The following is a 27,815-nucleotide window of genomic DNA, read 5'->3' as shown; positions in this document are numbered from 1 at the left end:
CCCACCCTGGCGCTCCCCAAAATGCTATTATCTGTCACACGTTGCTTCTCTGAAGTGGTGAGATTTGGTGCACACATTAATGTGCAAATGTGTTGCCATAGGAACTGCAGCCTCCATTACGCCTCAACGACACCATTCAGCAAAAGCCAAAACTAAAAATAACAACAACAACAAAAAAGTAACCCTTAAAAATAAGATGAAAACAAACAAAACAAAAAAAACCCCAAAAGGCAGCAAAGTCCAACGCACATGCGGAGTCTGGCCCAGGACTGCAGGTTACGCGTGGCTACGGAACAGCGCAGGAGATACTTAGGTTTGATCTGAACTTCACACTATGGTACAACGGGGCTCAGTTCAGCCGGTCCGAGTCTGTGCTGGCTTAGGAAGGAAGGGGAGGTGGAGCGGAGTCGTGGTTACCGGATGCACCCGGGGTCTCTCAGACATTTGGCAGAATGAGGCACATCCAAAAAAAGTGCAACACCAGTGCCGTGGCGGCAGTGCGATGTGTTTGAGTGCGTGCGCGCGCTTTCCTCTTCATGCATTGTAGCAAGCGGGTTGGGGCGGAGGGGCAGGGTGCACCCCCCGCCTTTTCTCTGAAAACTATTAACCAGTAGATTACGGTAAGAGGAATGCATATTCTACTTACTGGTGCGTGAAATACTGAAAACTGCATTCAAGTAATATTTCTGCACTATTATGAATGCATCACTATGTTATCTTACACCTGGAAAAGGAGAGGACTATGTACACCAGAGCAGTTGTACTATTTTGCAGTAAGTTTCTGTGCTTTACAGAGGTACCTGGGAAGGAGAGGCCGCTGCTCCGCTCCGCCCCGCTGGGTTGCAGGACTCCCAGCACCACCACCTACAGCATGCGAGGAAGGGGCGCTGCTCGGCCGGCCCATCGAGCTGAACGGAGCAAACCAAAAGGTGACGTGAGGGTACAAAAACTCTAACCCGAAATTGGCAAATCAATGGTGATGAGAAATGGAAGGATAATTTATTATTTTTGAAGGGGGAGGAAGGGGGGAAAAAATACTTTTTTTTTTTTTGTTTTGGTTGGTGGGTTTTTTTTTTTTATTCTTCCCGCAGCTGCAGGCGGTAGCGGTGGTAGCGGACCTGGAAAAACATTCTCTCCAGTAAGGAGCGCGTCATCCCCGGCAGGGCATAATGTTCGACGACACCCACGTGCTTGAACCCCAAGGACTCATAGAGCTTGTGGGCTGCCATCTTCACGGCCGTGGTTCCCAGCACGACGGAGGAGTAGTTGTTGAGCATGGCGAACTCCAGCACCTTGCGGCCCAGGGCCTTGGCGATGCCTTTGCCGCGGTAGTTGGAATCCACGGACATGCGGCGAAGCTCCACCGTGTTGTCTTCCTCGTTGCCCCGCGCGGCCACGATCCCCACCACGTTGCCGTCCAGGACGGCGACCCAGAAGCAGGAGCCTGGGGGAGATAAAGCAGCACATGTAGTCACCCCCGATGGACAAGTGCCCATTGCCAAACACACATAGCCTGGGGGAGATAAAGCAGCACATGTAGTCACCCCTGATGGACAAGTGCCCATTGCCAAACACACATCTGGGAGCAGGGCCTGGGGTCCAAAACCACGTCACATGTGGGGACTAACGACCTCCATAAATAAGGAACAAACACACTTTCCCTGACACCGTGAAGGAAATGTTGTTTTCCCAAGGAAAATGTGCAGGGGCTACAAGCTCCTCTCGTACAATATGTGAAGGTCTCCCATGAGCCTTCTTTTCTCCAGCCCAAACAGCCCCAGGTCCCTCAGATGCTCCTCACAGAACTTGTGCTCCAGACCCTTCACCAGCCTTGTTGCCCTTCTCTGGACATGCTCCAACATCTCAGCATCGTTCAGGGGCCCAGAACCGGACACAGTACTCCGGGTGTGGCCTGACCAGTTGCTGAATTATCACTCAAGAAAGCCACTATTCAATACAGCAGCCAACAATGGGCACTGAGAGGTCTCTTGCCCAGATGAAAAGCACTGACTTTCAGTGCCCTGGAGCAATATGTCTTCATCCAGAGGAAGAAGACCCCACAACAGGAGAAACCCCTGGTGCAGGCAAGGGCCTTCTTCCCAGCTGCTAAGCAGAAGAGAACCTGACTTGGGCAGCAGCTCCATCTTCTGCACCAACCCTGCCAGCTGCTCCAACCCCAATGCACGGCCCATCTCTGCAAGACCTGAGTTACACAGCCTGGGGGGATGCTCAGGGGGGCAAAGGACCACCCCTTCTGAAAAACCAGGGGAAACATGAGTAAGACAACTCGTTACAGTTTGTCACTGGAGGAGTGCAAAGCATGGGGTGGTGGTGGGAAGTGACTTTGCAGCTGCCGTAGGAAAAATGCACCTTGTGACTCCATGAAGGCATCCAAAAGAGATGCCCAAGGTCTTCCCTGCTTCTCTGTGGCACAGCTCAGCTCCCAAGGAAAATCTGGCTACAAACAAGGGGCAGGGAACCAGCCCAGGTTCACCTCAGCACACCACGCTCATCCTCACATTCAGAGCAATGTGCAGCTCCAGCGACGCTCACTCTTGTTCCCACTGTGAGCAAGTCATCATGCTGCTGCTATCTAGGTCAACAGCTAATTTTTAAAACACCAGGGCCCATCTTGACCCATTTATCATGAGCAGTGGAGATGTCTCTGCTCCGCTGACGCGCTGACAGTGCGACTTGTTCCCCAGCGCTCGCTTGGATCGCAGAACGTGATTTATTCAGACACGACCCCAGACGAACACCTACAAGCACTGAAATCAAGCAGCCACCCTCCCTCTGCATACAAATTGCAGGGTAGAGAGCTCACTGCTGGTCTTAAAGTGCTCATCACGTGGTGGCTGAGCCCAGTTCACTCCCCAGCCCATCCATCACACCTCTGGCCGCACGGCGAGCACACCAAACCTAAGGGCCACAGTGATCCTCACCCTACGTGCATGGCTACCACTCCTGTAGTGTAGCTCCAAAAAGGAGGTTCAGGAATTTCCCCACGCTTGGGGAGCTGGGACTCCCCTCCTGGGGCAGCCCCCAAAAGTGCCATGAAGCAGCCATCAGCTGGTGTCCACTGGGCTGCAGACACAGTCGTCACATTGCCCTCATCCAGCCCCATCCACAGCAACTCCTCCTGGAGCTGCTTCTTCAGCAAATCTGCCTCATTTCCCCTCAAACCAGAGAAACAACCCAGGTTCCTCTCAACCCGAGGTTACACAATTGCTTCCACGACTGCTTCCCACTTTTATTCCTTATTTTCTCTTCTTAGCAAGCACCTCTTCTCTGTGCCCACCAAACCTGAGAGGCTGCTAAAGCTCGCTCAGCAACACTTCCCACATTTGTAAACTGGCACGTTTCTGGTACTTTGAGGTATTCTGAATATTTAAAACCCAAATCTGGACACACCCATTACCGCAGAGCCACCAAACCCTTGACATTCCCAGCCCCTCTGACCATCCTGTCCATACTCCCACACCTGTCCACCCCAGCAGGGACTGGACTCTGTTACAAGCAGCATGACAACAAACCTGCACTCCTTGTTAGTTTTTACTTTCAATTTTAAAGCTTAATTATAATGATTTTGAGTTCAACACGAAAAGAAATAGTATCTGGCACATGTCCCAGTGTGTTTTGTGCACACAACACTTATAATTAGCCACAGACAGGACACATCTGCTCAAACAATGAGTTGTATTCAGCTCTCCTTTACACCAGTGCCATCAGACCCCAAGACTTCTACCCTACTGTCCTCCTCATGTCTGTGTCTGCTCCAAGGATCACCAGCAGCCAGTTCCTTCAGGCTACTAAAGACACCTCAAGCTCCCAAAGGTGGGAACAAGCCCAGGAACAGCTTTCCCCCATGAGGCTGTCAAATCCCTCCTCCAGGCTGCTGCATTCCATTGGGATAGGGACTTGCCCTGAAAGCTGTCCTGGGATCACAGCACATGCTGCTGACCCTGGGCTGGGACTTCCCCTCCTCTGGGAAAACCCTCCAGTTCCAGAGCAAGAACGCTGAAGGTGCTCAGATTGCTTTTTACCCAGACTCAATTAGATGACCTCTAAAGGTCCTTTCCAGCCCAAACCATCCTGTCCTATGATTCTGCGTTTTCCACAATGCCAGCCAGCTGCACCTCCTCACCATATCCACTCTTCCAGCAGCACTTAACTCTGGAGCAGTGTGGAAGCAGCCTGGAAAAACCACCTTGCACTGCCACATCCCAGGGCTGGGAGAGGGTCTCCTCCTGACCTTTTCTGGGCTGAGGATATTGACTCAGAGCACAGCTTGTTTTTGCACTTTTTCATACCTAGGATGAAACAAAACTAACTTCATCTCAGCTGTCAGTAATGAGCAACAGCCTTGTTTGCAGCACTATTATTAGCAGGAGCTGACGTTTTACTCTCTCACATGCTATCTGAAAATAATCACTGCTGCAAAGATAAACACAGACCCTGACAGCTACAACTCTCCCTGCCCTTCCATACTCATCTCATGGCAGCATCTCTATCTTTGCCTCCACCTTCTGCCAACCCATCACTATGGTCATCCAAAGCCCTTCCTGCTCACTCCAGGATCTGTTCTTCATGGACATCTTGCATTTAACCACAGCTGCCCTGGGAACACCACTCTGAAGCACTGGAGGCACTTTCCAGAGGTCCTAGCTGTTGCCAACCAAATGCCAAGCACTCCCTCCTGCCTCCTTCTGGGCTGCCAAAAGCAAAAATGAGGAGAAGCAGCCATGGAAAACCCACTACCCCTTCCTTAGCTCTCTCCACTTCCTCAGTTTGCTGCCTCACCACACAATCTTGACATCAGGAACTCGCATCACAGATACAATAAAGAAAGAATTATTTTGTTTTTAACCATGAGGGTGGTGAGGCACTGGCACAGGCTGCCCAGAGAAGCTGTGGCTGCCCCACCCCTGGAAGTGTCCAGGTTAGATGGGGCTCTGAGCAACCTGGTCTGGTGGAAGATGTCCCTGCCCATGGCAGAGGGGACAGAACGAGATGGTCCTGAAAAGTCTCTTCCAACCCAAACCATTCCATTAAAAAAACCACCTTGTGATGCACACACCTGTGAAAAAAGGCACTAAATGGCTGTGATGTGCACACCAAGGAAGATGATTTCAGCTTGCTCATGCTCCACAGCAAGGTCAGACATGGTTCCTCAGCTGAGAGCACCCAGGGCCTGAAAGCACACAAGATGGCACTGTCTTTCTGCTCTAAATTTAAGGATGGTTCTGAGCTTTTGAAGACCACAGAGATTATTCTTCTAATCCATCAACCCAACTCCCACAGCACAGGGCTGCCCTCCGAGTCCACACACCTGCTGACACCACATCCCAAGGATGTCCCTGCAGCGGTGGCACCACGCTGGCCACGTATCCTCCCTTCCTGCCCAGGATGCCATGCAATCCTCTGGCTGTGCCTGCAAGCCTCCTCTGCCACCCTCCTCCACTGTCATGAGCTGCACAGCTCTCCCCACGCAGCCGACGAGGATGGATGGCGAGTGAAAATAAATTCATTTATTTTTGCTGCAAATTCTTCTACACCTTTTGATGAATAAAAGGCCGGTGGGTGGATGGGTGGAAAGACTGGAGCCAAAAGCAATAGCAGAGTAGTGCTAGCAGGGAGGGGGGACAGGGACATCAGCCTTCCTCACCAGCATGAGTCCCACATGACTGACTATTGCCAGATCCAACAGCTTTCTCAAGCCCTCAGCATGCAAGGGCCACTACCCCAAGCCCCAGAATTATGTTGCTCTGAAAAGGCAAAGCTCTGTCTTCCACATACTTTTCAAATACATTGCTTTCTAGAAAATTCTAGTATTCCCATAAGAGCAAGCAGAGCTCTGCTGCCCCAAAACTTGGGTGCTCCCTAGTGCCAGCTCCTGCACTCTGTGGGGTGAGGGCTGAGGCAGGTAAAACATATCCCTGTTTTCCTTAGGGCTGGGGAGAGGACAGAGCAGCTCCTGCAGCCACCACTGGCTGTTGTTGCTAATTTTGCATGGATGCATCCCTGTGGGAAGGAGTTTTCCTTGGAAGCTCAGCACAGGCAAGTATGGAAATCTTGCCCAGAGGCATGCCAGTCTTCCCTCTTTTTCTTCAGGGGTGGCAGTGCTATCTATGCAGCCAAGCTCTCATTAATTCTTAGAGGCTTATGCATGGAACATAATTTCTAGACAGACATGAAACTTCTTAAGAAAATATCCCTTCAAGCAGAGACTGTGACTTTCCGTTCTGCTTTGGCATGTCACAGCAACACAAATGTGAGCAATTCCCCTGCTGGCTCAAAGCTGTCACAGGTGATGTCCCTGTGATCTAGCAAAGGGACTGGCAGTTTCCATCACCACTGCTGGGAACCCACCAGGACAGCACCAGCTCCTCTGCATCCTTACAGCAGAGGCAGAAAACCCTGTGCAGGTTTGCCCCTGCACAGGGCAAACCCCTCTCCTACATTTTTCCCCAGGCTGCTATGAAGGGGCAAAGGGAAGGGGAAAAAAAATCCAAACATCAAAAAGCTCAAAATAATTTCTGCACTTCCCATAGGACAGGGTCTGCAATTGCCTGTCTTCCATGCTCTTAATATACCTACATAAAGGCTTGCCAAAAGTGACACTTACTCATCCCAGAGATCCAAAAGCTCCCTGACTCCTCCCTGTGACCCCTGACTGCAGCACAGCCTGGTGTGACACCACCACACAGAAACACCTGCACAGAGGAGGCACAACATGCTGTCACATCACAGAACTTCGAGTACTTGCCCTTGCAGTCACTTGTTCAGGCTGCTGTGCCACCTTTTGGTGTGATTTTGGCCAGAGCAGCAGCTCTTTGTGCTAAGCAGGGGTGGCCCAAGCAGGGCAGTACAGAGGGAATCAGGACCCAGTGCAGAGCTGTTTTTACCTATTCACCAGTAACCTGTTAAAAAGCCCCAAAGTTCAGTGTGTGGGCTCTCCTCCTGCCAGCACTATTTACATACATCACTATAAGAGACCAGCTGGACATGGCAGCAGTGACAGAGTCCCTAGCCCAAAGCTGGCTGTGCTGTGGCTGTGTATTGCTGATGTTGCTTAAATTTCTGCTCTTTTATCTTGTCTGGGTCTTGAAGGAGAAGAGGAATCACCCAGCACTCGAGGCAACACTCCCTCCTCCTTCCCCTTCATCCTTGGTGAAACACAGGGCAGAGCAGCCGAGTTACATCAGCATCAGGGCAGAAAGGAGCCTCTTCTGGGGACAGCTTGGCTGCTGGGAGGTGAATGCTGCCAGCAGGAGGGCACAGACATGGCACATCAGCTGCCACCCAGCCAGACACAGGCAGCCTGGGTGTAGGGACCAACCAAGGACAGGCAGCAGCTGTCCCTGTCACTGACTACAACTGCTCAGCTAGCCAGGATGGGGAAGGGTTTATCTCTGTGTTTATGAGGCATGTCATTACCCTATTATCCCTCCTTCCCTCAATCTTTCCCATGTGTTGAGTTTCTCTCCTTTCCACCTTTCTAGTTTCCCTTGGCTTCAAGCAGGGCTGCATAACAGCTCCCACAAGTTCTGCTAGTAACTCTACACTTGACTTCAGTTAAAAGGCATTCCTGGAGGGGTCCTGCAAAATAATGGCATTTTAGTGCAGCTTATGGCTATGAAAACTGGGTGAGATGCAAGAGATCCTGACTCCAACACTCCTGACATCCATGAGCATCCCTCTGCACCAGACAAGGCCCAGGTGTGGGGGAACAAAATATGTCAGGGACACAGGAATTATTCATGCATGAAATGAGAAATGCTGTCTGTGGGACACCTTCCTCCCCATAAATAACCCCACATAATCTACCACTGCAGGACACATTGCCCTGTTATAAATAATTCCTGGCTGGAAGAGCACAGGGCAGTGCATCTACATGCAGAGGGTGGGTGACATCCCTTGATTCATGGAGCATCTGGGCAGCAGGCAATGAGATCACCTACAAAACATGAAAAGAGATGGATGGTTTGGTTCTGAGCAACCAATTCATCTACTTCTCCACCTACCTCCTTTTCCATCCTTGCTAGCTTTCACCTGTGTTGTTACCAAGGGCTGAAGGTACTTGCAACAACCCCAAAGCTCAGCCAAAGCCTCTGGAGTTGCAAGCAGGAGGGAATCAGTGGGATGACAGTGACATCCAGCATTCAGTCTGCAACACAGCCACAGGGCAGATCCATGGACATTTGCTACAGAAACACTGTGACCCCAATCCAGCACAGCAGTGGGTCTCAAACTGCCCCAGGAGACAGGAGTTCAGAGTTGGCCTCTGAGCTGATAAACCTGAGCATGAAATGAGAGGCAGGGTGATGGGGTTTGGACTGCAGGAAACTGCTGCCCCAAGCACCAGTGCAAACCCCAAACCATATCTGCATCCAGAGTGGTATATCCTGTACCATGCCAGTGCTGATAAACCTGGAGCAGCAGCACATGCTGCCACGGTGATGGCCCCACTGCAGCTTTACCTGCACCTGGGGGTGGAAAGGGTGGTGGGGGTGCAATTTAGAGTAACAGTATGAAAACTGTCATCAGTGCCAGCTCCATGCTTTCTGATGGAGCTGGTGCAGCCCAAAAGCACCCAGCTACTCCAACACAGCTATTCCATTTTTGGGTGCCAAAGCCCCCAGAAAACCCCTAAGATGCTGATGGCTAGCTAAACCTTACTTTCGCTCTAATATTTTTGACAGGAAAAAAGAAAAACATATTCTGTAGCAAAGGGACTTCAGGAAGTGGCCAGGTTTGGTCCTAAACAGCATCTCCTGCTGTCACTGCTGGGGACATAACCCAGCAGGCATTTCTCATTTTCTTAAAACCTTTGCTTTAAGCCTCACCCTGCTCCTCTGAAGCACCTTTACAACAGCTCCTGCCCGCACACCTCACTCGCGGCATTTGCGAGCGCCCAGCCCAGATCAATGCAAGCTGTTGGCGGCTGTGCCCCATGTCAGCACTTCACTGGTTGATTTTGCAAACAGGCTTAAGTCCCCTGGGGCCCAGGGTGTCACCACGTGTGACAGCAGCCGGGGGGTGGCTCAGCAAAGGCCCGGGAAGCGCTCGCACAGCGCAGGAGCAGGCTTTTGATGAGACAGCGAGAAAGGCAGGCGATGCTGCAGATGGGATAAAGACAGCCCCTTCCAGCACGGCTCAGAGGCTGCTATATTAAGAAGTGTAACAGCAGGACTTTAAAATCTTCTATCAGGCTCTTTTTGCTGGCCATGCTGCACCTTGAAAAGCAAAGACTGTAACAAAGGCAATGTATAACAACTGTTCAAGCAGAAGCTGCAGAAGCAGCTGTGGGGGATTAGGAGCAGCCTGGTTATCTGGACAGATGTAGCCTGGCCCATCGCTCTGCTCTCTGCTGCTGAGAAGGACAACATGACACAGAGAAAGCAGAGACAAAACCACAGATGCAGTAACCAGGGTCTACCTGGTGCTGGGTCACCAGGGGGAAGCACAGATTGAGGAAGGAGGCAGCATCTGTGGTTTTGGCACGTGAGCAATTGTTATCGATAAGCAAGGAATTAAACAGCTTAAAGGAGCGGATAAAGACTGGGATGTGTGATTTTGGCTGGGCATTGTCCTCCAGGCTGGCTGGGTGATGAGTCCCAGTGCAATGGAGCTGGCTCAGCAGAACAGTCTGGTCTGCACAAATGGACAAAACCAGAAAAAAGTATTTAAACTTTTCAGGGCAGATATTCCTTAAGCATGAAAAATACACAGTAAGCTGATTAACTGCAGAGTCAGGCCTTAAATAAGCCTATGTTCTAGAATTTAGACTGGTTTTTAGTTAGAAGTTAGAAGGACAAAAGAAATCAAGCTCTTCTGCCTCCTTTGCTAGCCAGGCTTGTGCCAGCTCTAAAAGACTGATGTGACAATTAGCTCCTTGTTAGTGAAATTAGTTTACAAGATCAAATGTGCTGCTGGTTGTGTTTTTAGGCAGCTCCTTAAAAGGACATTGTTAAGGCTTGGTCTCCATCTTCTACATCAATCTTTCACTACATGGCTTTATTGCTTTCAAAAGGTACTGAATTTGCCTCGCAGCAATTTTCACTCCCAAACATTGAACAAACTGGGAAATCTACAATTATTGGATGTTTTAGAATTCATTACTTGCTGGCTGACTTTTACTTTATATGCTTTACTGTAAAAAGGCACTGAGCAATAACAATCGAATGGCTTTCTTTAGCTTAGCAGTTGACCAAGTCGTAAATCAAACAGGGAAAACGGGCAGAATCAATCTGATTTGTACCATCCATCACTACTTTTCTGGTCTAAATTTAGCCAAGACTCCCTTTTTTCAACAGAAGTGCCTGTATCAACATAGGTATTGCACAAATGCTTCACAGCAAAGGGAGAAACTAAGGTTCATTTACTTAAGGTTAAATAATAAACATAATTCTGAGCTGTACAAAGACTTCCAGGGGGTTTTATGCTGCTGTGAGGTCAACAACCTTTGAGACGAGTCCCTCTTCAGGAGAGCCCCTCTTCTGCAAAAGACCACAGCTAAAGCCTACAGAGCTCACTGCAAACAAATGCTTTCAGTCAGGAGAAACTTAGGTAAGATGAATTGCAGCCAAGATGTAAGTTCAACCTTAGGATATGGCAGAATGATGCATCAGGACAGAATAACTCATCTGTGCATGCAAACTCTTTAAATCAGAGTCAAAAACAAGGCTGAGAGGTGTCTCCCCTAAAAGCTAAACAAGGGAGCAACTAAAAATATTTGCATATTTTAAAAGTGACAGACAAAAACCAAACAAAAAAACCCACCCAAGAAAAGAAACCACAACAGACCAAGTCAAGTAAAGGGTGTATATTCATATATATTTTGGCATATATTCAACCAAAACATGCTGCACAGTATGTTTCAGTGCTTCTGAGCATGAAGCCAGCTCCCTTGCCACATTCTTGCTGCCCTCATGAGTGTCTCAATGAGGAGTTTCCTACCCCAGCAGCCGAGGAGTGACAATGACAAGGCAATATTTGGAGTGCAGAAACACTGACCAGAAAAGTCTCAGATCCCAGGTAGCCCCTCTGCTTTCCTTCCCAGGACAAACTGGGAACTGACAGACAGGGACTTGCACTTCACCAAACCCTGCACAGCCAAGAGAAGTGACCAGGACACTCTCCTAACACCCACAATAAATATGGCTCTGCTGCACTCAGAGCCTTTCCTTCTGCACATGACAGTGCTTTCACAAGAATCCTACCTTGGTGCTGACACAATGAATCAAACCTCCCCGACCTCTAGCTTTTCATAATCTATAGGGGTGAAACAGCAATCACAAGGAGTTATTTTCTCTCTGAAACCACAGTGAAGAATTCATTACTCAATATTGAGGAAAACATCAGGAAAAAATAAGATGTTTAGGGTGGAGATTTGGTAAAAAACTACAGGCTGAAGTCAGGTGATAGATAGTTTGATCTCCTTAAATAAGTATTTATTGCAAGCAATAATTGCAATTGCAAGCAATAAATACTTCCTATTTCTAGTGTGACACCTTGAAATGGTGCTGCACACAAAACCTTCCCAGAGCACAGGCATCCAACAAGGACGCCAGCTATCATCAGCTGGGACAAACCCACCCTGTCAGCAGCTGCCACACCCAGACAAGCCCCTAAAATCCATTACAATGGATTGGGAAGAGATCAAGAGGTGAGGAGTGAGCTCATGGCCTCTGTCCTGCCCAGCTGCTCCCCAAGGGCACTCACCTGGGCATTTCTCTCTGGACCAACCCTCTCTGACCTGCATGAGCCCCCAAACATCTGGGCAAACCTATTCCCCTAACCTCTGGGGAAGGAGTATGTGACTAAACAAGGGAACTGGGAAAGATAATCAAACTGGTAAGGAGAACCAGGCTTGGACAACCAAGCCCAGACTTTCTGCCCTGCTCCCATCAAGGCAGCATGCTGTCTCTGCAGAGGTGCTCATCCTACCATGGAAAGTATGGGAAAAAAAGCAATTTCCATCTGCAGCATGCCAAGAAACAAGGCCTTTCCCTTGGAATGGGGTCTGATGTACTTCTGACATCCAAAGCTAGAGGCAGTAACAGGACTAAGGCTACAGTTTGTAGCAAATCCAACTCCTGACCCATATAAATAAATGAATAAATAACTAGCAAACCTCCCTGGAAGCAAACATTCTGAGTATTCTCGAGGAGCTTTTAGCAGCATCACACTTGTAACACTGGGGGACTTCCCAGAGCAATGACCCTCTCCCTGCAGCCCAGCAATCAGCCCATGCCATTTGGGAAGAGCAGGGAAGGAGGCCCTTTCCCCACCACACCCTAGGGTGTTCCCTAGTCCTGCTGGGGCTGGATCTGACCCACTGAGAGCTGCAGGCACCTCCTGGTATCTGCACCTTCCCACATCTCCAACCCAACCCTCCACCAGGGGGGTGGTGACTTCCATGACCAGGCAGAGCCAGCAGACAGGGGTACCACTGCTTTCTCAACCCACTGTGTTTGTAAAGCCTGGTTTTGGGAGATGCTGAGCCCTCCTGAGATGGTGTCTGAGAGCACTCAGCCCTTCTGAGGCAACTTGGACAGCCAGGACTGCTGGGGGCACTACTGCAGTGAGAGCTCTCCTTGAAAATAAACACAGGCTGGTTTATTGGCAACCTACCCTCCTTCAGGTACCACTCCCCATAGCCATCCCACCACAGCTCCCATGGTAATGAACACCCTTCTGGCCTGCAGCCCTCTTGCTTCCCCAGCCTCACTGTGAATATGGAATCCCTGGGGGCTGCAATGTTTATCCCTAACTCAGCCAAACAAACCCTGGGGTGAGGTTGCTCCAGTGTGTCCCACCTGTGTATGCCAAGGCAAAGGGCTCCCCACTCCCACTCTGCTGCTGGAGCCTCTCACAGAAAGGAGGGCAAACACTGCCTCAGGACTTCACCTTCTCCTGCCACAAGTCACAGAATCCTACCATCATCTGGGTTGGAAGGGACCTTAAAAATCATCTGGCTCCAATCCCCTGCCATAGGAAGAAATGTCTTTCAATAGAGCAGGGTGCAGACCCCAAAAAGACCTCCCAAGCTTTCATCACCAGACGCTGCTTCAACCTTTAACTCTCAGCAGACCGGTGGCAATGCCCCACGTGAGGCCAGAGCCCTGCCATGGTCAGAAAAAGCACACACCTGGATGGCCACTCCTGTGAAAGCCAACATTTTTCTACATCCCTCTCTCAGCACATCAAAGCCAAAGTGCCTTGGGAATAGCTCTGCTGAGCTCCACTAGTCCAGACTCAAACCAGCACATTTATTTAACGTGGCAGCACAAGAAAATTCCACATCCATAAACACACAAACATCTGTCAGGCTGGGCACAGACAATGGATGTGTTGTGGATGACGCATTAACAGAAAATGAAAATAACATGTGTAACTTCCTAAAAAAAAAAAAAAAACAAAAAAACCCAAACAAACCAACCTTTGCCATGCATTCAGGCTACCATGCCAGAACAATCAGGCCAAAAAGTCCCTACAAAAGCCTAATTCATATCTCCTGTGATAAGCACCTATCAGCTTGTTACACCCCACATTGATGTGAGCCCCAGCCTCCAGACCAGTCACAAGAGCTGGGGATTTGAAAGACATCTGTGAAGTAAATTACTGGAGTGAGTAGGCAAGGGCCACGTCTCACTCCATCAGGACGACACATGGCTGCTCAGGGCTAGTGAAAGCAGACACCTTCGTGCCTGCCCCTCAGACTGAGGCTCATTCACAAAGGACCTGTGGAAAGGAGATCACCTTACAAATACAAACCGAGTACAAACCGCACTACAGCAACCAGAGCCGGAAGAGATGCAAATCCCCACAAGACTGGGTGGAACTGCAGCGTTCTGAGGATCTGTTGGATTGTCCACTAAAGACAACACTAAACCTCCACACACAATGCCAGGACAGGGCAGAATGAATATATCCAAGGGCAGGTTCACAACTACAACTCCTTTTTCCAGCATGCCAGTATTCCCCAAAGTGTCATAAATTCATCTTGCAGGCAGCTGATAGCACATACAGCAAACCCAAGGTTTAGCACCATTGATGTCACAGGTCCCCTGTAACTATCCAAAGAGCACTTGGACCTATACTGCCCCTAAGAATATGCTAAACTCCCAGCAAGAGACAAGGGATTTAAGCCTGTGATTAAGTTAAAGCAAATGCTCCACTGAATCCTTAAGCCAAACTGTCCCAAGAGTTCAGTCTCAGTCAATGTGGGGGGTTATGTGAAGATTTTTTTTAGAATTTCACTGAAATCCTCTTTAGCTATTTGAGTTATCCATGAAAAATGTTCCCACTTCTCAAGAATCCTTGCAGATGCTTTGATGTTCCTCAGACTACTGATGGCTCAAAAAAAGCCCCATAAAACCCGATGATGGCTTATTCCCAGACAAAAATCACTGTCCAAGAGGCACAGCTTGATGTTATCCTCTGAACACTGACAGCTTCTGAAACCCCACCAGACACAAATTTTCAGAGACATTAAGTGAATCTAATTGACTTTACAAGCAGCAGAAGCTTGAAAAGGTGTTTTACAAATACCCATTTCAAACAGTTTGGATTAAAAAAAAAAACTCTCTCATTAGCATCCCTATTGTATAATAACTTCCTCACTGCTTGCTTTCTCTTTTTTAACAAGTCCCACAATAACAATGTAGTTCCACCAAGGAGGACTTTATCAGGATGCTCAGTGCTGCTCAGCAGCCAGGTATCTGCTGTGCTTTCATTGCTCTGCCTCTCACTAACCACCATCTGAATTAGCACTTGGAAATGGCAGGTGCTCCAAACCAGGCTGTTTTCAAAAGCTTCTCTTTGCAGTTCTACTATTTAACATTATTTTCAATTGGAAGACTACAGATTTAGGTCTTCCCTGGATTCCCACTAGAAGTGTTACACAGTGTTTCTGATGCTGTTATCTAGATTCAGGGAGGATGAACAGATTTGGCACCTCCAAAAAAAGAACAAAAAACCCTGGTCTCAGAAAATGAAGTGGTTGGGTTTTGGTTTTTTTTTTCTTGCACACTCTGAATGCAATAAGGATTTTATATTTCTAGTTAAAATGGGAAGGATTAGATTTGTAAGAAAAGTTATAGGGGAAAAGATCAATGGATACATCTGGAAGTGATGTGGGTCAGATGCTCTGAAGAAGGTGTAAGAAATGCTGTTGCTGGCAATTCATTTGCCTTTAGGTAAAATGCTCTCCCCCTACCAGTGACATGTGGGTTTGTGCACTGTTTGCAGCTTAGCAGACACAATATCCTCATGCTGCTGACTTATTTTCTCATCTTTGTTATTCTCAGTCTTCTACCAAAAGAAAGATACTTGCAATTGTTTACTTGCACTCACCATGCTAAATATCTGGACAAACTAAGAACAGAAGAAAGTACATATATAATAAACTTAGGTAAAGGCACATAAATTGAAAAGTTTGATAAAAGGAAGGGGAAAAATCAGAGATACAGAGGGATCCTGGGCCACCCATGGGAAATGCCAGGAGTGATGAGTAAAGCAAGAGGTAGATCAGACCAAAAATCACTGGAGAATTCAACACAGGGATGGACAAGGGAGGTGAGCAGAACTCAAAGGAATGCAAGTATTGCAGTTAGACCCAAGACTGGAAACGTGGGATACAGAACTACTGTGCTAGGGGATGGAAGGGGGTAAAAAAATGGGAAAAAAACCCCCAAGGAATCACTAATGATTATCTGATATCTGTTAAAGTGAGCATTGAATGCAAGGTGCACTGGGGAGCTACTCATGACCAGACAGCTGGTCCAGCACCCCCATTTCAATTAGCAGCACTAGCACAGAGCCCAAGAGTTGCAGCTGTAAAAAGCAAACAAACTTGCACTGCTGATGCTGGTTTCCAGGTCAGGATTCAGCACTCTGGCAAGGGAGAGTGGGAGCAGCTTGTATAGCAATTACTGGTGATTGAGGGTAAATCTAGGCAAGCAGCTTACTTAAAAACACAGTTTTTGTCAATGCAAAATAATTCACACATTTGTCCTGAATCAACGAAGGTGGAAAATGAAAGGCAGAGGAAAGCCAAGCTGGCACAAGTCCTGCACAGAGCTCAGCCCCCAGCACTGGCAGGACACAGGCACATAGCTCAGTCCTCCAAGGATCACAGAGAATGGATACCCCAGCAGCCAGGACTTCAGAGATGGATCCCTCAACACCACTTCTTCAACTACTGCACTGGTATAAAATACCTAAATATGTAATTCAAACAGGGCCTGGGGTGCCTGAAATCCCAGCACTGACTCAGTGTAGATTAAACAGCACCAAAGCAGGACCTGCCTGAGGGGTAACCAGCACTTACCCATACCATGGCTCTATCATGGTCAGTATTTCCTAGGTGTGCACTTGGGTCTGACCTGTGCTTCTTAAGGAAAGCTCTAACAGCCAACCATTCTGTTTTGGGCTGAAATCAGCATTACACCCCCCACTAAAAACAGATCCTTGCTTCACCATAGTGAAAAAACAGAAGGAATAGTAAATCAGCTTACTTTGGACCAAAATATCCTTCCTTTTACTTTCCAGTTCCTGAACTGAAAAATCATTTTCTCACGAAACCTGTTTTTCAGTTTTGCCACTTGGATAAGCCCTAGAAACAACACCTGAATTTTAAGTGACAAATATTACTTGCTAGTTACAATTTCAAGCAGGACATGCTGTGGTGGGACTAATACATTGAATTATTCCATTAGCATTTACACTGTTGCAAATCCCACTTTAAATAACAATATCTCATGTAGCCACTTAAAAATACAACTGTAATACATGCTTCCCATTACCAATTTTGAAATGACTCCTTTCACTCCCAGAATCCCATTTTAAAGCAGAAGCCCAGCCTGGCACTAAGCCCTGGGAAACACAGGTGTATGTTTTAGAACTATCCTGTAAGAAATATAATTTTTTCCTTTTGAAAGAAAAACTCTTCAAACAGTTATAGAAGGCAATGAATGATACTGTACTGTGCTGTCATAAATTGTTAATTGATTGCTGGGGTCCAATGGGTCAATAGATGACTTAAAAGGATGGCTCAAAGCCATCTGTAACAGATACCACAGCTTGTACCTGGCTCTGACCAGACCACTGTGAACTAATTTTTGATGCATCCTTAATAAAGGACATGAGGCTCCTTGGTGATTGCATGTGATCCCCTTACAAAAAAAAACCCAAAAAAGCAAAAAAACAAAACCAAAACAACAACAACAAAAAAACCCAACCAACCAAAAAACCCCCCTAAACCCTATTATTTGGTTACAAGGAATAAATTTGTCAATAGAAACTAGGTAAGACATGCTGCTGTCTCTGGGTATTCTTTAAGACTCCTTTCATTAGCCACCTGTCAGGATAACAAAACGATGCCTCAGCTTTCTACAGAACGGAAAAAGAAGAGAGAAAAAGAAAATCTAAAAATACACTTTGAAGCTCCCTGTTTTGCTGATGCAGAAAGTAACAACAAAGGCTCATACATCCCTCAGCTCATCACAGAACCAGATACCAGCAAAACACTCCAGGTCTCTCTTTTTGCTGTAGCCTGGAAGGGAGCAGCACCAAGTATGTGATTATTTGTAACAGATCCCCAGCAGTGCATTACCAAAATAAAGCCAATACACCAACAAACAACTCTGTGAGCTCCCAGAGTCCCTGAGGGGTTCATGGCCACCACAAAAGTCATCCCCATCCTGAGAAATTAAATATAACCTGCCTGAATCAAGATCTAAGCCTACAGAAGGAGTTTCAGAAATCCACTCTGAAATTCAGGGAGATTTTGACTGCTTTGCCTTCTTGAATAATCAGGCCACGCATTTAGACTTTTACATAAAACTGTTTTTTTCAATATATTTAGAGGTCTTCAAGTAGAGAGCAATCCCCCATGGCAATTTCTAAAGTATTAAGACCATTGGTGATGAACATTGAGAGGCAACAACACGACCACGCTTGGGTAATCCTAGGAGGCTGAATACAATAAATAAACACAACAGTGTGAGAATAAGATCTTTCAGTTCATGTTCCTACATCCAAAATTCAGGATCAAGAGGGGCTCAAAGCTTTGTACCTGTAAAACTCCTGCCAATAGTCAGATATCCAACACAGAGCCTAAATTTAGGCTATTATGAAATCTTAACCTGAAACACTTTTGGGCAATTGTTTTAAATCTTGGCCATTCCTAAGAAAGCAAGAAAAAAAAAGAGCTGCCAAAACCCTTTATAAGAGTAATAAATTTGCATTTAAACTTGTGAACAAAATTCTGGAGTCAGAACCTATTTTGGTTTATTCACTAAGACAGTCCTGAAAAATTGCATACAAGCATGCCAGAAAGCATTTAACACAGGAGAAAACATTAAAAAAATTACCCAAACCCAGGAAAAAATCGCAGAACACCTGATGTCCTTGCCTCCTTCATGTTCCTAAGTCCTAATGTGGCTGGTTTGCTGGTCTTGAGAAGTTAACCTAAAAAACTACTTTTGTTCAATTTACACAGCTGGTTACCTCTTGCACTGAAGTTTAATGACCAGCACTGGTATGTACTGAGGATCTTCACCACCTGCAGGATGAGCTCAGGTTCAGCAGCACCACATCCACCCAGTCATGGCTACAACTCAAACACTGCTGCACTGGGTGATGGTCATGTCCACCAGGGACTGGCTACTTTTACAGAGAATGTTGAACACATCAGGGGGGGAAAAAAAGGTCATATTACTCTGCAAAATTTACTATAAAATCTATTTTCATCTAATTTTGATGTGGGACTGTGCCAAACTTGTGGATCTAAAGGGAGAGCTATTTTTGTGTTACGGGTACGCACACTGAGCAATGGGTTTGCTGCATATGTTCCTGCTCCTTCCTGTGATAAATAAATAGGAAGGGGGGGAGGCTGCAGCAGCCTGCCCATAAACATGTTTATTCCACTGGCTGTGGATGACACAGCCCTGAATCCACAGACTGCTCCCCTCATCAGGCAACTCCAGTTTTCCTATGTGGGCCCTTCACTGAGAGCATTGTACTTCTACTCTATACTGCCTGAGTCCCTCAGAAGTGAGGGGGAAAAAAAAAAAAAAAAGATTTAGTGAGGTAGAAAGACCCTGCAGGCCCTCCAGGGGGTTGAGCAGAGCTGGCCCCTGTGGCTCAGCACTGCAAGGGACACAAGCTGTGTCACTGTCACGTCCCAACCTTCCCTGGCTGTTATCAGCAGGGCTGCAGCACTGGGGCTCTGCATGGTGGTGGCTGCTGGGGCCAGGACAGCCCCTGGCCAGCTCTGGGAATTCAGGTGGGGGCAGAGCTGGTGCCAGCAGCACCTTGCCTTGCTCACTGTGCCCATGCCCAACGCCTGCAGGACGGGGCTGCCTCCAGATGGAAAAGCCAAGGCTCCAACACTGCAAAATGAGGTGGCCATGAGTGATGGAGTGCCAGTGTCAGAGGAGGTGGGTTTTGGGAGGCAATCCCACTCTAAAGACATTTTACATTACTCAAATAAAATCAAAATATTTCAGCCTATTACAAATGCTGGACAAAGCACATCCCTAACACTTGGAAACGTGAGTTGTTTTTCATCTTGCTTCCCAAAAAACTCTGCATTGAGATGAGAGATGCCAAACCAGGCAGTTCCATGCTGCTGAGTTGTAGAAACCCAGAATCAACAGTAGAAATTGCTGAGCTGAAGAATCCCTGACCGTCCCACTTGCAGGAGGTCAGCTTTGGATATACTTTAAAAAATACTTCCCACTTAAAGTACATGGAAAGGCTGTAGTCCTAATCTTACAGGAGCTCTGTGCTACCTGGAAGCACTCTCATGTAGTTGCAGTGATATGCTCCCAGGACACTTTCCTCTGCTGAGGACACCTAACCTCAGTTCCCAGCAGTGATAGGAAGCAAAGCTGGGAAACACCCAGGAGGAGATAAGGACACAGCCTCTCCCGTGGGTTTCCCAGCCCCACACAGAACTTCTCACCACCCTACCCCACTGTGGGAAAGGCAAGCACAAAAACCCCAATAGAGGAGAGGCAGCTCAGGGGTTTGGCAGATACACGAGGTCAGGGCACTGCATTAGCCAGCAAGAAATGCTGCAGATAGGGATGCTTCAGATTCCAGCTGCCTCTTGGGCACCAGGCGTGGGGCAGGGCTCTCCAAAAACACATTCCTCCACTGGGAAGAGGCAGCCCTGAGCCCTCTCAGGCCCAGGTAACTGAGCTGTTTCTTTGCAAAGCAAGAGCTGCTCTATTCTTCCCAAACAATGTTATCATTCGGCAGCTTCACTCCTGCTTATCTAGCAGCTTGAGCATTATCCAGAATGTGGAAGAACTGGGCTCTGTGGCTGCCCCTCTGCCCCGGGGCTCAGTGGGGAGAAGCACCCTCCCCACCCCCTCTGCCTGTGTCTTTGGAAGGGTTTAGGCATGGCAGAGCAACCACAGCTCCAGGGCTGAGGATCTCCTCCCAAGGCAGACCCTGTATTTCCCCTGCACCCCAAAAGTCACTGGTGCTCACGTCTGAGCCTCCCCAAGGCTCAGCACTTACGGAGCAGAGGTAGCAGGAGCCACAGGACTCACAAGCAGCTGCTCCCCTTGCACACATTGTGCCAGAGGGGAAAAACCCACTGCCAAATGGCCTGAGGCAAGGCACAAATCCTCACTTGTGACCCGACAGACCCCTCACTGCAGGTGTGGGAAACCTCAAAAGGCAGAGGTAGCAAACAGGATCTCTCACCTGCTCACAACCCAGCTCTGGACCTGCCTCAGCTGGTGTCCTTCTGGCAGAAGGGCATGATCCCAAAACCACTGCCAAGAAGGGCAGGACACCCCCATTTGGGCTCAGCTGAGCAATGTGCCACCCAAGCACAGCAGAAACGGAACCCTGAGGAGCCGTCCCCTGCAGTTCCTCTTCCTTAGAGCCCAGTGCCCCACAGAGGTCAGGATACCTGTGCAGGCTCTTCCCGTGCACTGTCACACACAGGGGACAAAGGGCAGCAGGACACAGAGGCTCTGCTCACCCCGGATGGAGGCGGGAGAGCAAAGCACCCAGAGGTGCCTGGCTGCCCACAGAGCAGGAGCTGGAGCTGTGCAGCTGCCACAGCCCCCAGCACGGGTGGCTGCTGTGAGCCAACACCTGCAGCAGCACTGCAGCTTCACTGCTGCATCACCAGGGCCCCAGCAGCCCCCAGTGCTGCAGCCTCAGCTCCCCAGGGTGCCCATCTGTGTCTGTCCACCCTTCCCTGCAGCACTGGGCACTGTGATGCAGCCACCAAGCTCATCACCAGTTCCCAAAACCCTGACACAGGCCAGCTGCCACCACCACCTGGACAGGTATGCACACACCTCAGCAAACCTGGCCAGGACAGCCAGCAGCAACTCTTTGAACACCCACAGAGATGGAAATTCATAAATTCATCAGCCAAAGCTCCAGCTCCTGTCGCTTTGGGGAGCAGCAGTTTTGCGTGGGACACAGGGAGACTTGGTTTCCATAACTCTCCAGCTGAGACCTCAGCCTCACAAGAATCCTCTAACACACCAACCACTGCAAAAAAACATACAACACAACCAACTGGGACAGAAGCTTGAAGAGACACTGTAAAATTGATTAGTCATCAAAATCATCAGACCATAAAAGAAGCTCCAGCTGTGCTCATCTTTTTTGTGTGGATAAATGCAAGAGGCAGGGCTCTATTTAAAATTAATTCCTTTTTTTGGTTGGTTTTGGTTGAGTTTTTTTCTGTTTACTAGAGCTTGTTACTCTGGTTGACAATTAAGCCCATTATCCAATTCCTTTTTTTTTTCCACCATTCCACTAGTCTTTTTTCATAGCCTTTGAACAAATAAAAAGTAAGGTAAATTCCAATAAGTGCTATTTTAAAATGAAAAATGTGAGTTTACAAAGAGCTCAGGAAGGTGTTTGAACCATTCAACCTTCTGTTTTAAGACCCCAGTATGCACAATACAAACAATTCCTTTCACATTGAAAGAAATTTCAAGTCACACTGCTGTGTACAAGCTCCAAGTTAAGCACTGGCCCAAATGTTCTGCCAGACCCTTGGCATAAGTGTAGGAGGGCAACAGAAAACAAAGATTTGAATTTTGGCTAGTGTACTTTTGAAAAATCACTGTCAGCACATATTTTTCAGATCATACAAAACCCAGCAGAGGAGAAATTCAAACAATAACTAGCTTGGAGGTTCAAAAAAATTGCAGAAGAAAAGCCCTAATATGGTGCAACTCATGGAATTGTTCAACACTAATCATTAACCTGGGTGCTCCTGGTATCCCACTGCAAACCTGGTCCTTTTGTCTTGGTTATAAAACTGACCCACATGTTCTGTGGATGCTTTCACAATACCACCAAAATGATCCATTTTAATAGTTAAAACATTCCCTCACTGTAGATGCCTGCCTGACCAGAAGCTATTTGCTGTAGATACTCACTACAACAGTACCCCAGCTCTAGGCACCACGCAGAGCTGGCTGCAAACAACAGGTTTTTGTGCCTGGGTATCTTGGATTCCAAAGGCAAAAACCTCAGCAAAGCTGCAACCAACATCTTTATCCAAGACCATGTCCCAGTTCTACCTTGGCATTCATCACCCTGAGAAACAGGAATTCATAACCCCACCACAAAAAAGCTCCCTTTCTCATTTTTCCGTGCTGAGAAAAAAAGATATCGAAGGAGGAAAACATGGATTCTCTAAAGAAGGAGCAGCAAGCTGCTTGGTCATACTCCCAGGCCAAGCTGCAGCTATATCAGGTTGAGTTTAAATTGTCTAGTCAAGCTCTGACCATCTCCAGCCTCTCTGGGACCCTGTCCCCACACCCCATTACTCTTCTCTTAACACCTCACTGAGAAAGCTCTCACAAATATCTCAGCTGCAGCAATACAACGAGCCCTTCTCATTCCCACTGCAATAATTTCTGCCTGGGTGCTAATTTGTAAACTAGACAAATAAAAGAGAAACTTGGGGCTTGAATTTGTTTTATTGCCATTGTTCTGTCCTTTGGGTGGGACAGGCAATGCCAGTGTGGCACATTGCTGCCTTCCTCTGGATGTTCAGCCAGCCAGCCTTCAAAGTGCACAAAACTCTGGCATTTTCTAGGATAGCTGTGTTTATAGTGCTGTCCTATAGGAAAAAAAATCCACCAACTGCATTTTTGGAGGAAACAGGAGCAAACCACTGGATTCATGCCTTGTGCACAGCTACACCAAATAGCATCTCATGGATTCATGGCACACAGTGCTGGTTCCAACACACAGACACCATTCTCCAGACCCCAAAGCCTCCCTGGTCCCTTTATCCAACACCACTATCATCAAGAACCTTTAACAAGCACCAACAATCCCATAAATCTGCTTTTTATGGCATGGCAGAAGCCTAATTACATGATTAAATTCTGTCAAAAATTAAAGCCCACACATTTGCTCTAAAATTGCAATTAGCTCTTTCAGGTACCAAATAAAAGCAATGCTAACATTTCAAAGACATGTTGGCAACACAGCTGAACTAAATTACGTTACTGACCCTAAACAAATTGAGGGCATTACTTTGAGTCCCTTTCCTTTATTTTCTGGGTCTGCCAGTGTTACAAATACAGGCACTGTGATCCCTCTCAATTGTGACCAGGCAAGTCCTGAGCATTAACAAGCTAAGCAGCTCACCTATTAACTCCATATCACACATTCTTATTCTATTGGAATCTTCTACTGTTTTCTCCTGCATAATACTTTGCCAGGCCTCACTACAGAGGTGCAGAAACATTTTGCTATGAACCCTTTTATTTCTGTGACACGACCTTTAATGAACACTGAGCTTTTTAAATACAAGTCACACATCACTTAATTTTTACAAAAACAAGCTCTGCAAATGAAATACACTCTGTGTGTAAGATGGGATGAGATCTGTATAAGAGATGCACTATGATGGGAAGAGAAAGCTAAATTAGGCAAGTTAATGATTTTCATAAGAGCAACATTTTAGCAAAATGTAACATTGTATATTAGAAGTGAGGGAAGGCTTGTGGCTATTACACTTCCAAGCAGTTCTCTAGAAGAGCCCAGGGAGAGGTTTGTCACACCTGGGGAACAGGAATGATACAGCAAATGATACAGCAAAAACATGGTCACGTGGGAAAACAACACAGTAGGTACCTGAGAAGAGAGCGGGTACCCCAAGAAGAGGGAACTCAGGTGGGATACCATCCTTGCCTTGTTTTTCCAGCTCACCACTAGCACTCTGTGACCACCAAAAGCAAACCTCAAACCCCAACTGACTGCCCAGGCATCCCCCTGCTCTTGTCCTCAATACGGATGCCTGCCTACAAAAAGCAAAATAGCACCTGACAGGTTCTAAAGACCCTTTTTTTTTTTTTTTTTATGACCTAAGTTATCTTTTAGGGCTTAACAAGGTAATATTATCATTAGATATTGTATTTTTAATTATATGCATATATGGAACAAAGGGATGAACCCAGATCAGGGCAAGCTTATGTGGCAGCGGCCCTTTACATACCTGATCCATGCCTCTTCCAAAACACCTGCATTAAGGAATGTTCTTGAATGACACGGGGAAATGGGCTCAGTAGCTAAAATGGGCTCCTCTGAGCATTTGGGCTAAAAGGCCTTTCATCTCCCTTTCCTCCTGCAGTCAGAGCTAATACCAAATGCATGGAGCAAAAAACCACTGAGCTGAAGATGTAAGGGCTGGGGTGGGCCCAGGCTGCAGGAATAACCCACACCCTGCAGCCTCAGTGTCCCCAGGCACCTCAGGCCAGACCTCGGGGTGGCCCTGGGACCCAGCAGCACGGCGCTCCAGGGTGGCCAGAGGCTGCCTGGGATGACTAGGCACTTGGGGGAGGGGGAGATATGAAAAAAAAAATTAAAAAATTAAAGAAACCAAAATCAGCAAAAAAAACCCCCAAACCAAACCAAAACCAGAGATGGCTTTGTGCCTGGTGTGGCTAAAGAGCTGCATTCTGGCGACTTTTGAGCTTGCTCAGTGCTGCTGACAGGAGGAAAAGGCGCCAGCAGCAGGGAGCAGCCATGTTCCCCAGCAGGCTGGGGGAGGAAGGCTCCCTCGGGGAATTCGTACTCACCTGGCGGTTTCATGTAATATTGCTCAATATCGGACATGTCCGTGTGCAGCGCACAATCGAGATAGTGCAGGATAACTTTTCTACTGAAGTAGTACCTCATGCCCATCAGAAAGATGGGCAAACAGCAGGTCAGCAGGAAGGACTTGGTCACAACAAAGCACATTACTATGGAGATAAGGAAGAGAAATAAACGACACCTGTCAGAAAAGAGAATTTAGTGTTGATTTCGGAATACAAACTCATTATAAAAAGAAATCAATAAAACAAGCACAGTCAAAATATACATTTGCAGTACACACACAGTTCACGTTCTCGAGATTATCGTGTTAAGGCACGGCATATCGCGACGAGATAACCCGGAGAAGTTTATGAGGTCCTGAAGGAGCCGGTGGGGAGGATGCCGCCACGCCACGCAGGGGCCACCGAGCCCCTCCGGAGCGAGGCCGTGGGGACCCCGAGAGCCCCGCACGGCCCCGGCCCCCTTCGCTGTCCCCGGCGAGGCCGGAACGCGGCCGGGTGGAGGAGCCGCGCTGCGGGCACCGCTCCGCAGCCATGTGTTCGCCACTGCGGCAGTGCTATTTCCATCAGCAGCGACTCCCCGGGCAGCCACCCTGCCCGTTCCCATCCTGGGGGGCTTCTGCGGGCGTCCCTGAGCCGGCGGCTCTCTCCGGCACGGCCCAGAGCCACCGGCTGCGTCCCCCAGCTCCCCAAAGCCTGCCGGGGGTCCCCCTCCAGCGTGGGATCCCGTCCTCCCCGGTGTCCGGGACATGAGGGGCGACCAGCCTGCAGCCACCGGGGGCAGGAGACCACCCCAAAGCCCTCTCGGGGCGGGGGGCGCTCATTATTAATTATTGGCACGGGGAGGGGACACCTTGCAAGCGCTATTTTTAACTCAGGGAGGTGAGGTGACTCCGCGGCTCGGTGCGGCCGCAGGGGTACCCCCTCCCCAGGCCGGGGGCGAAAAGGGGGCCGCTCACTGGCGGGCCCGGCTGTCTCCAGGCAACGCCGGCACGCCGTGCCCCCCCTCGCCGGGCTGCGCGGGGGCGGCCGGTGCGCGGTGCGCTCCGCTCCCCTCCGCGCACCCCCGAGCCCCGCAATAACCAGAATGACTGATCTGCCCTCACCCCCGCCGCGACCTCCCCTTCACGGCTCCCCGCCCTTACACCCGCGAGGGTCGCGGATCCCCGGCGGCGCCAGGCTCCCCCTCCCAGCCCGCCTGCCCCCGCCGCAGCGCTGCGGCTCCGCGGCCGCCCCGCACGATGCTGCGGCGCTCCCCCGGCCGCACCGCGCCCGCGGGTCCCCTCCCGCCACTCCGACCATTTTGTGAAGACCCACAGCGGCGAATAAACCCGGCGCCCCGCTCCCCAAAAGGGAGCGGATACTCACCCGCCAGCAGCCCGTAGAGCAGCTGAGTGAGGGGCTGCTGCTTCAGCCCCCTGAACGCCGTGTTGGGGATTCGCTCCATGATCCCCTCGTAAAAGATGCGGCGCACCACCTCCTGTTCAGAGGGGTGGAATTCGCGGATATAGACATTGTCGCGCCTGGGGTCTTCTTTTGGTGGGGTGAGGGGAGGTGGGGGTGAGGGAGGGGAGCCCGCCAAAGAGGGCCACATCTGGGAGGAGGAAACAATGATCGTGTCTTTTTTGGATCCCGGGATTGATTCATGATCTTCCGCCACAATCTTGGTCTCACAAACCATCTTGGGAGACAGACAATGCATGCAAACCGGCCGCGGGGAGGGGGCGAGGAGAAAAACGGGAGGGGAGGTGTCAGAAAATTAACAAAAAAATAAGATGAAAAAAAAAAAAAAAAAGGAAAAAGGGGAGGGGGAAGGAGCGGGGCGCGGAGCCGGCACGGAGACCCGCGAGCAGCGGGGCGCAGAGCAGCGCGGCCGGGCGGGACGAGAGGAAGGAGCCCCGCTGCATTTTGGAGAGGCATTTATAGGGCGGGGGGGCCGTGGGTCCCCAGGGTCCTAGAGCCCCCCGCATTGGCTGCGCGGGGTCGCCATGTGATCGGGGGGGCGGGACACCTCCCCCTTGCCCCCCCCATCCCTGCACCGCCCCTTGCAAATTACTACGGCGCGGGGTTGCGCGGGGAGTCGCGGGCCGCGCATCCCTGTCCGCATGCATCGGTGCACGCGGAAGAGGGTTATTAATTTATTTTTTATGGATCTGTTTATCTACTGCGAACGCACTGGGTACTCAGCAGATTTCTAGAGTAGTCGCTGGGGGTGTGCGGAGCTGCGCAGGGCGCTGCGGGAGCGCGGAGCCGCGGGGAGGGCCGGTCGGCCGGCGGGGTCCGCACCGCGTCCCCGCGGGCTGCGGCGCGGCCGCTCCGCCGTGAGTCCTTCCCCGCGACGGCGCGTCTCTGCGCGGCCCCGCGCGGAACGCTCTGCGGAGGCGGAACGGCCTGGGGGGGTGCAGCCGGGCGGCCTCGGCTCGTCCCAAACCCAAGCGAATCCCCCTCTCCATCCCTCAGCGCCCCCCGGTCAGTAACTTTTCCTGCCGTGCCCACGCCACTGCGCGGTGCGGAGAGCGCTGCCGGCCCAGCCGCCTCCGCGCCCCTCCGCGGGGCGGTGAGAAGAGATGGAGGGGGAGGGGGGATGCGCATGGAGGAGGACGGGCTCCTCCTCTTCGCAGGACCCGAAAAAGCTTCGGCCTCTCCCGGTTGGAACCGGCCGGCATCTGCCCGAGGCATGCGCCGTGTGCGGCCGGTGCAGGG

At 49.3% G+C, this 27,815-nt stretch overlaps 1 protein-coding gene across 1 annotated transcript; it reads right to left on the bottom strand.

The window, feature by feature from the left end:
* Nucleotides 1–789: 789 nt before the first annotated feature.
* NAT8L (N-acetyltransferase 8 like) lies at nt 790–27,021 on the bottom strand. Its single transcript, XM_084203822.1, has 3 exons — nt 26,481–27,021; nt 25,095–25,259; nt 790–1,444 (listed from the first exon to the last, which is right to left on the bottom strand). The coding sequence occupies exons 1-3, from the start codon at nt 26,812–26,814 to the stop codon at nt 1,077–1,079; spliced, it is 867 nt and encodes a 288-aa protein (XP_084059948.1). The 5' UTR covers nt 26,815–27,021; the 3' UTR covers nt 790–1,076.
* Between the last annotated feature and the right edge of the window lie 794 nt (nt 27,022–27,815).

Source organism: Fringilla coelebs (genome assembly GCF_963513975.1).
Source record: "Fringilla coelebs genome assembly, chromosome: 4".
Taxonomy (NCBI): Eukaryota; Metazoa; Chordata; class Aves; order Passeriformes; family Fringillidae; genus Fringilla; species Fringilla coelebs.
Note: the sequence above shows the minus strand (reverse complement) of the source record. Positions and strands in the feature narration are given on the sequence as shown.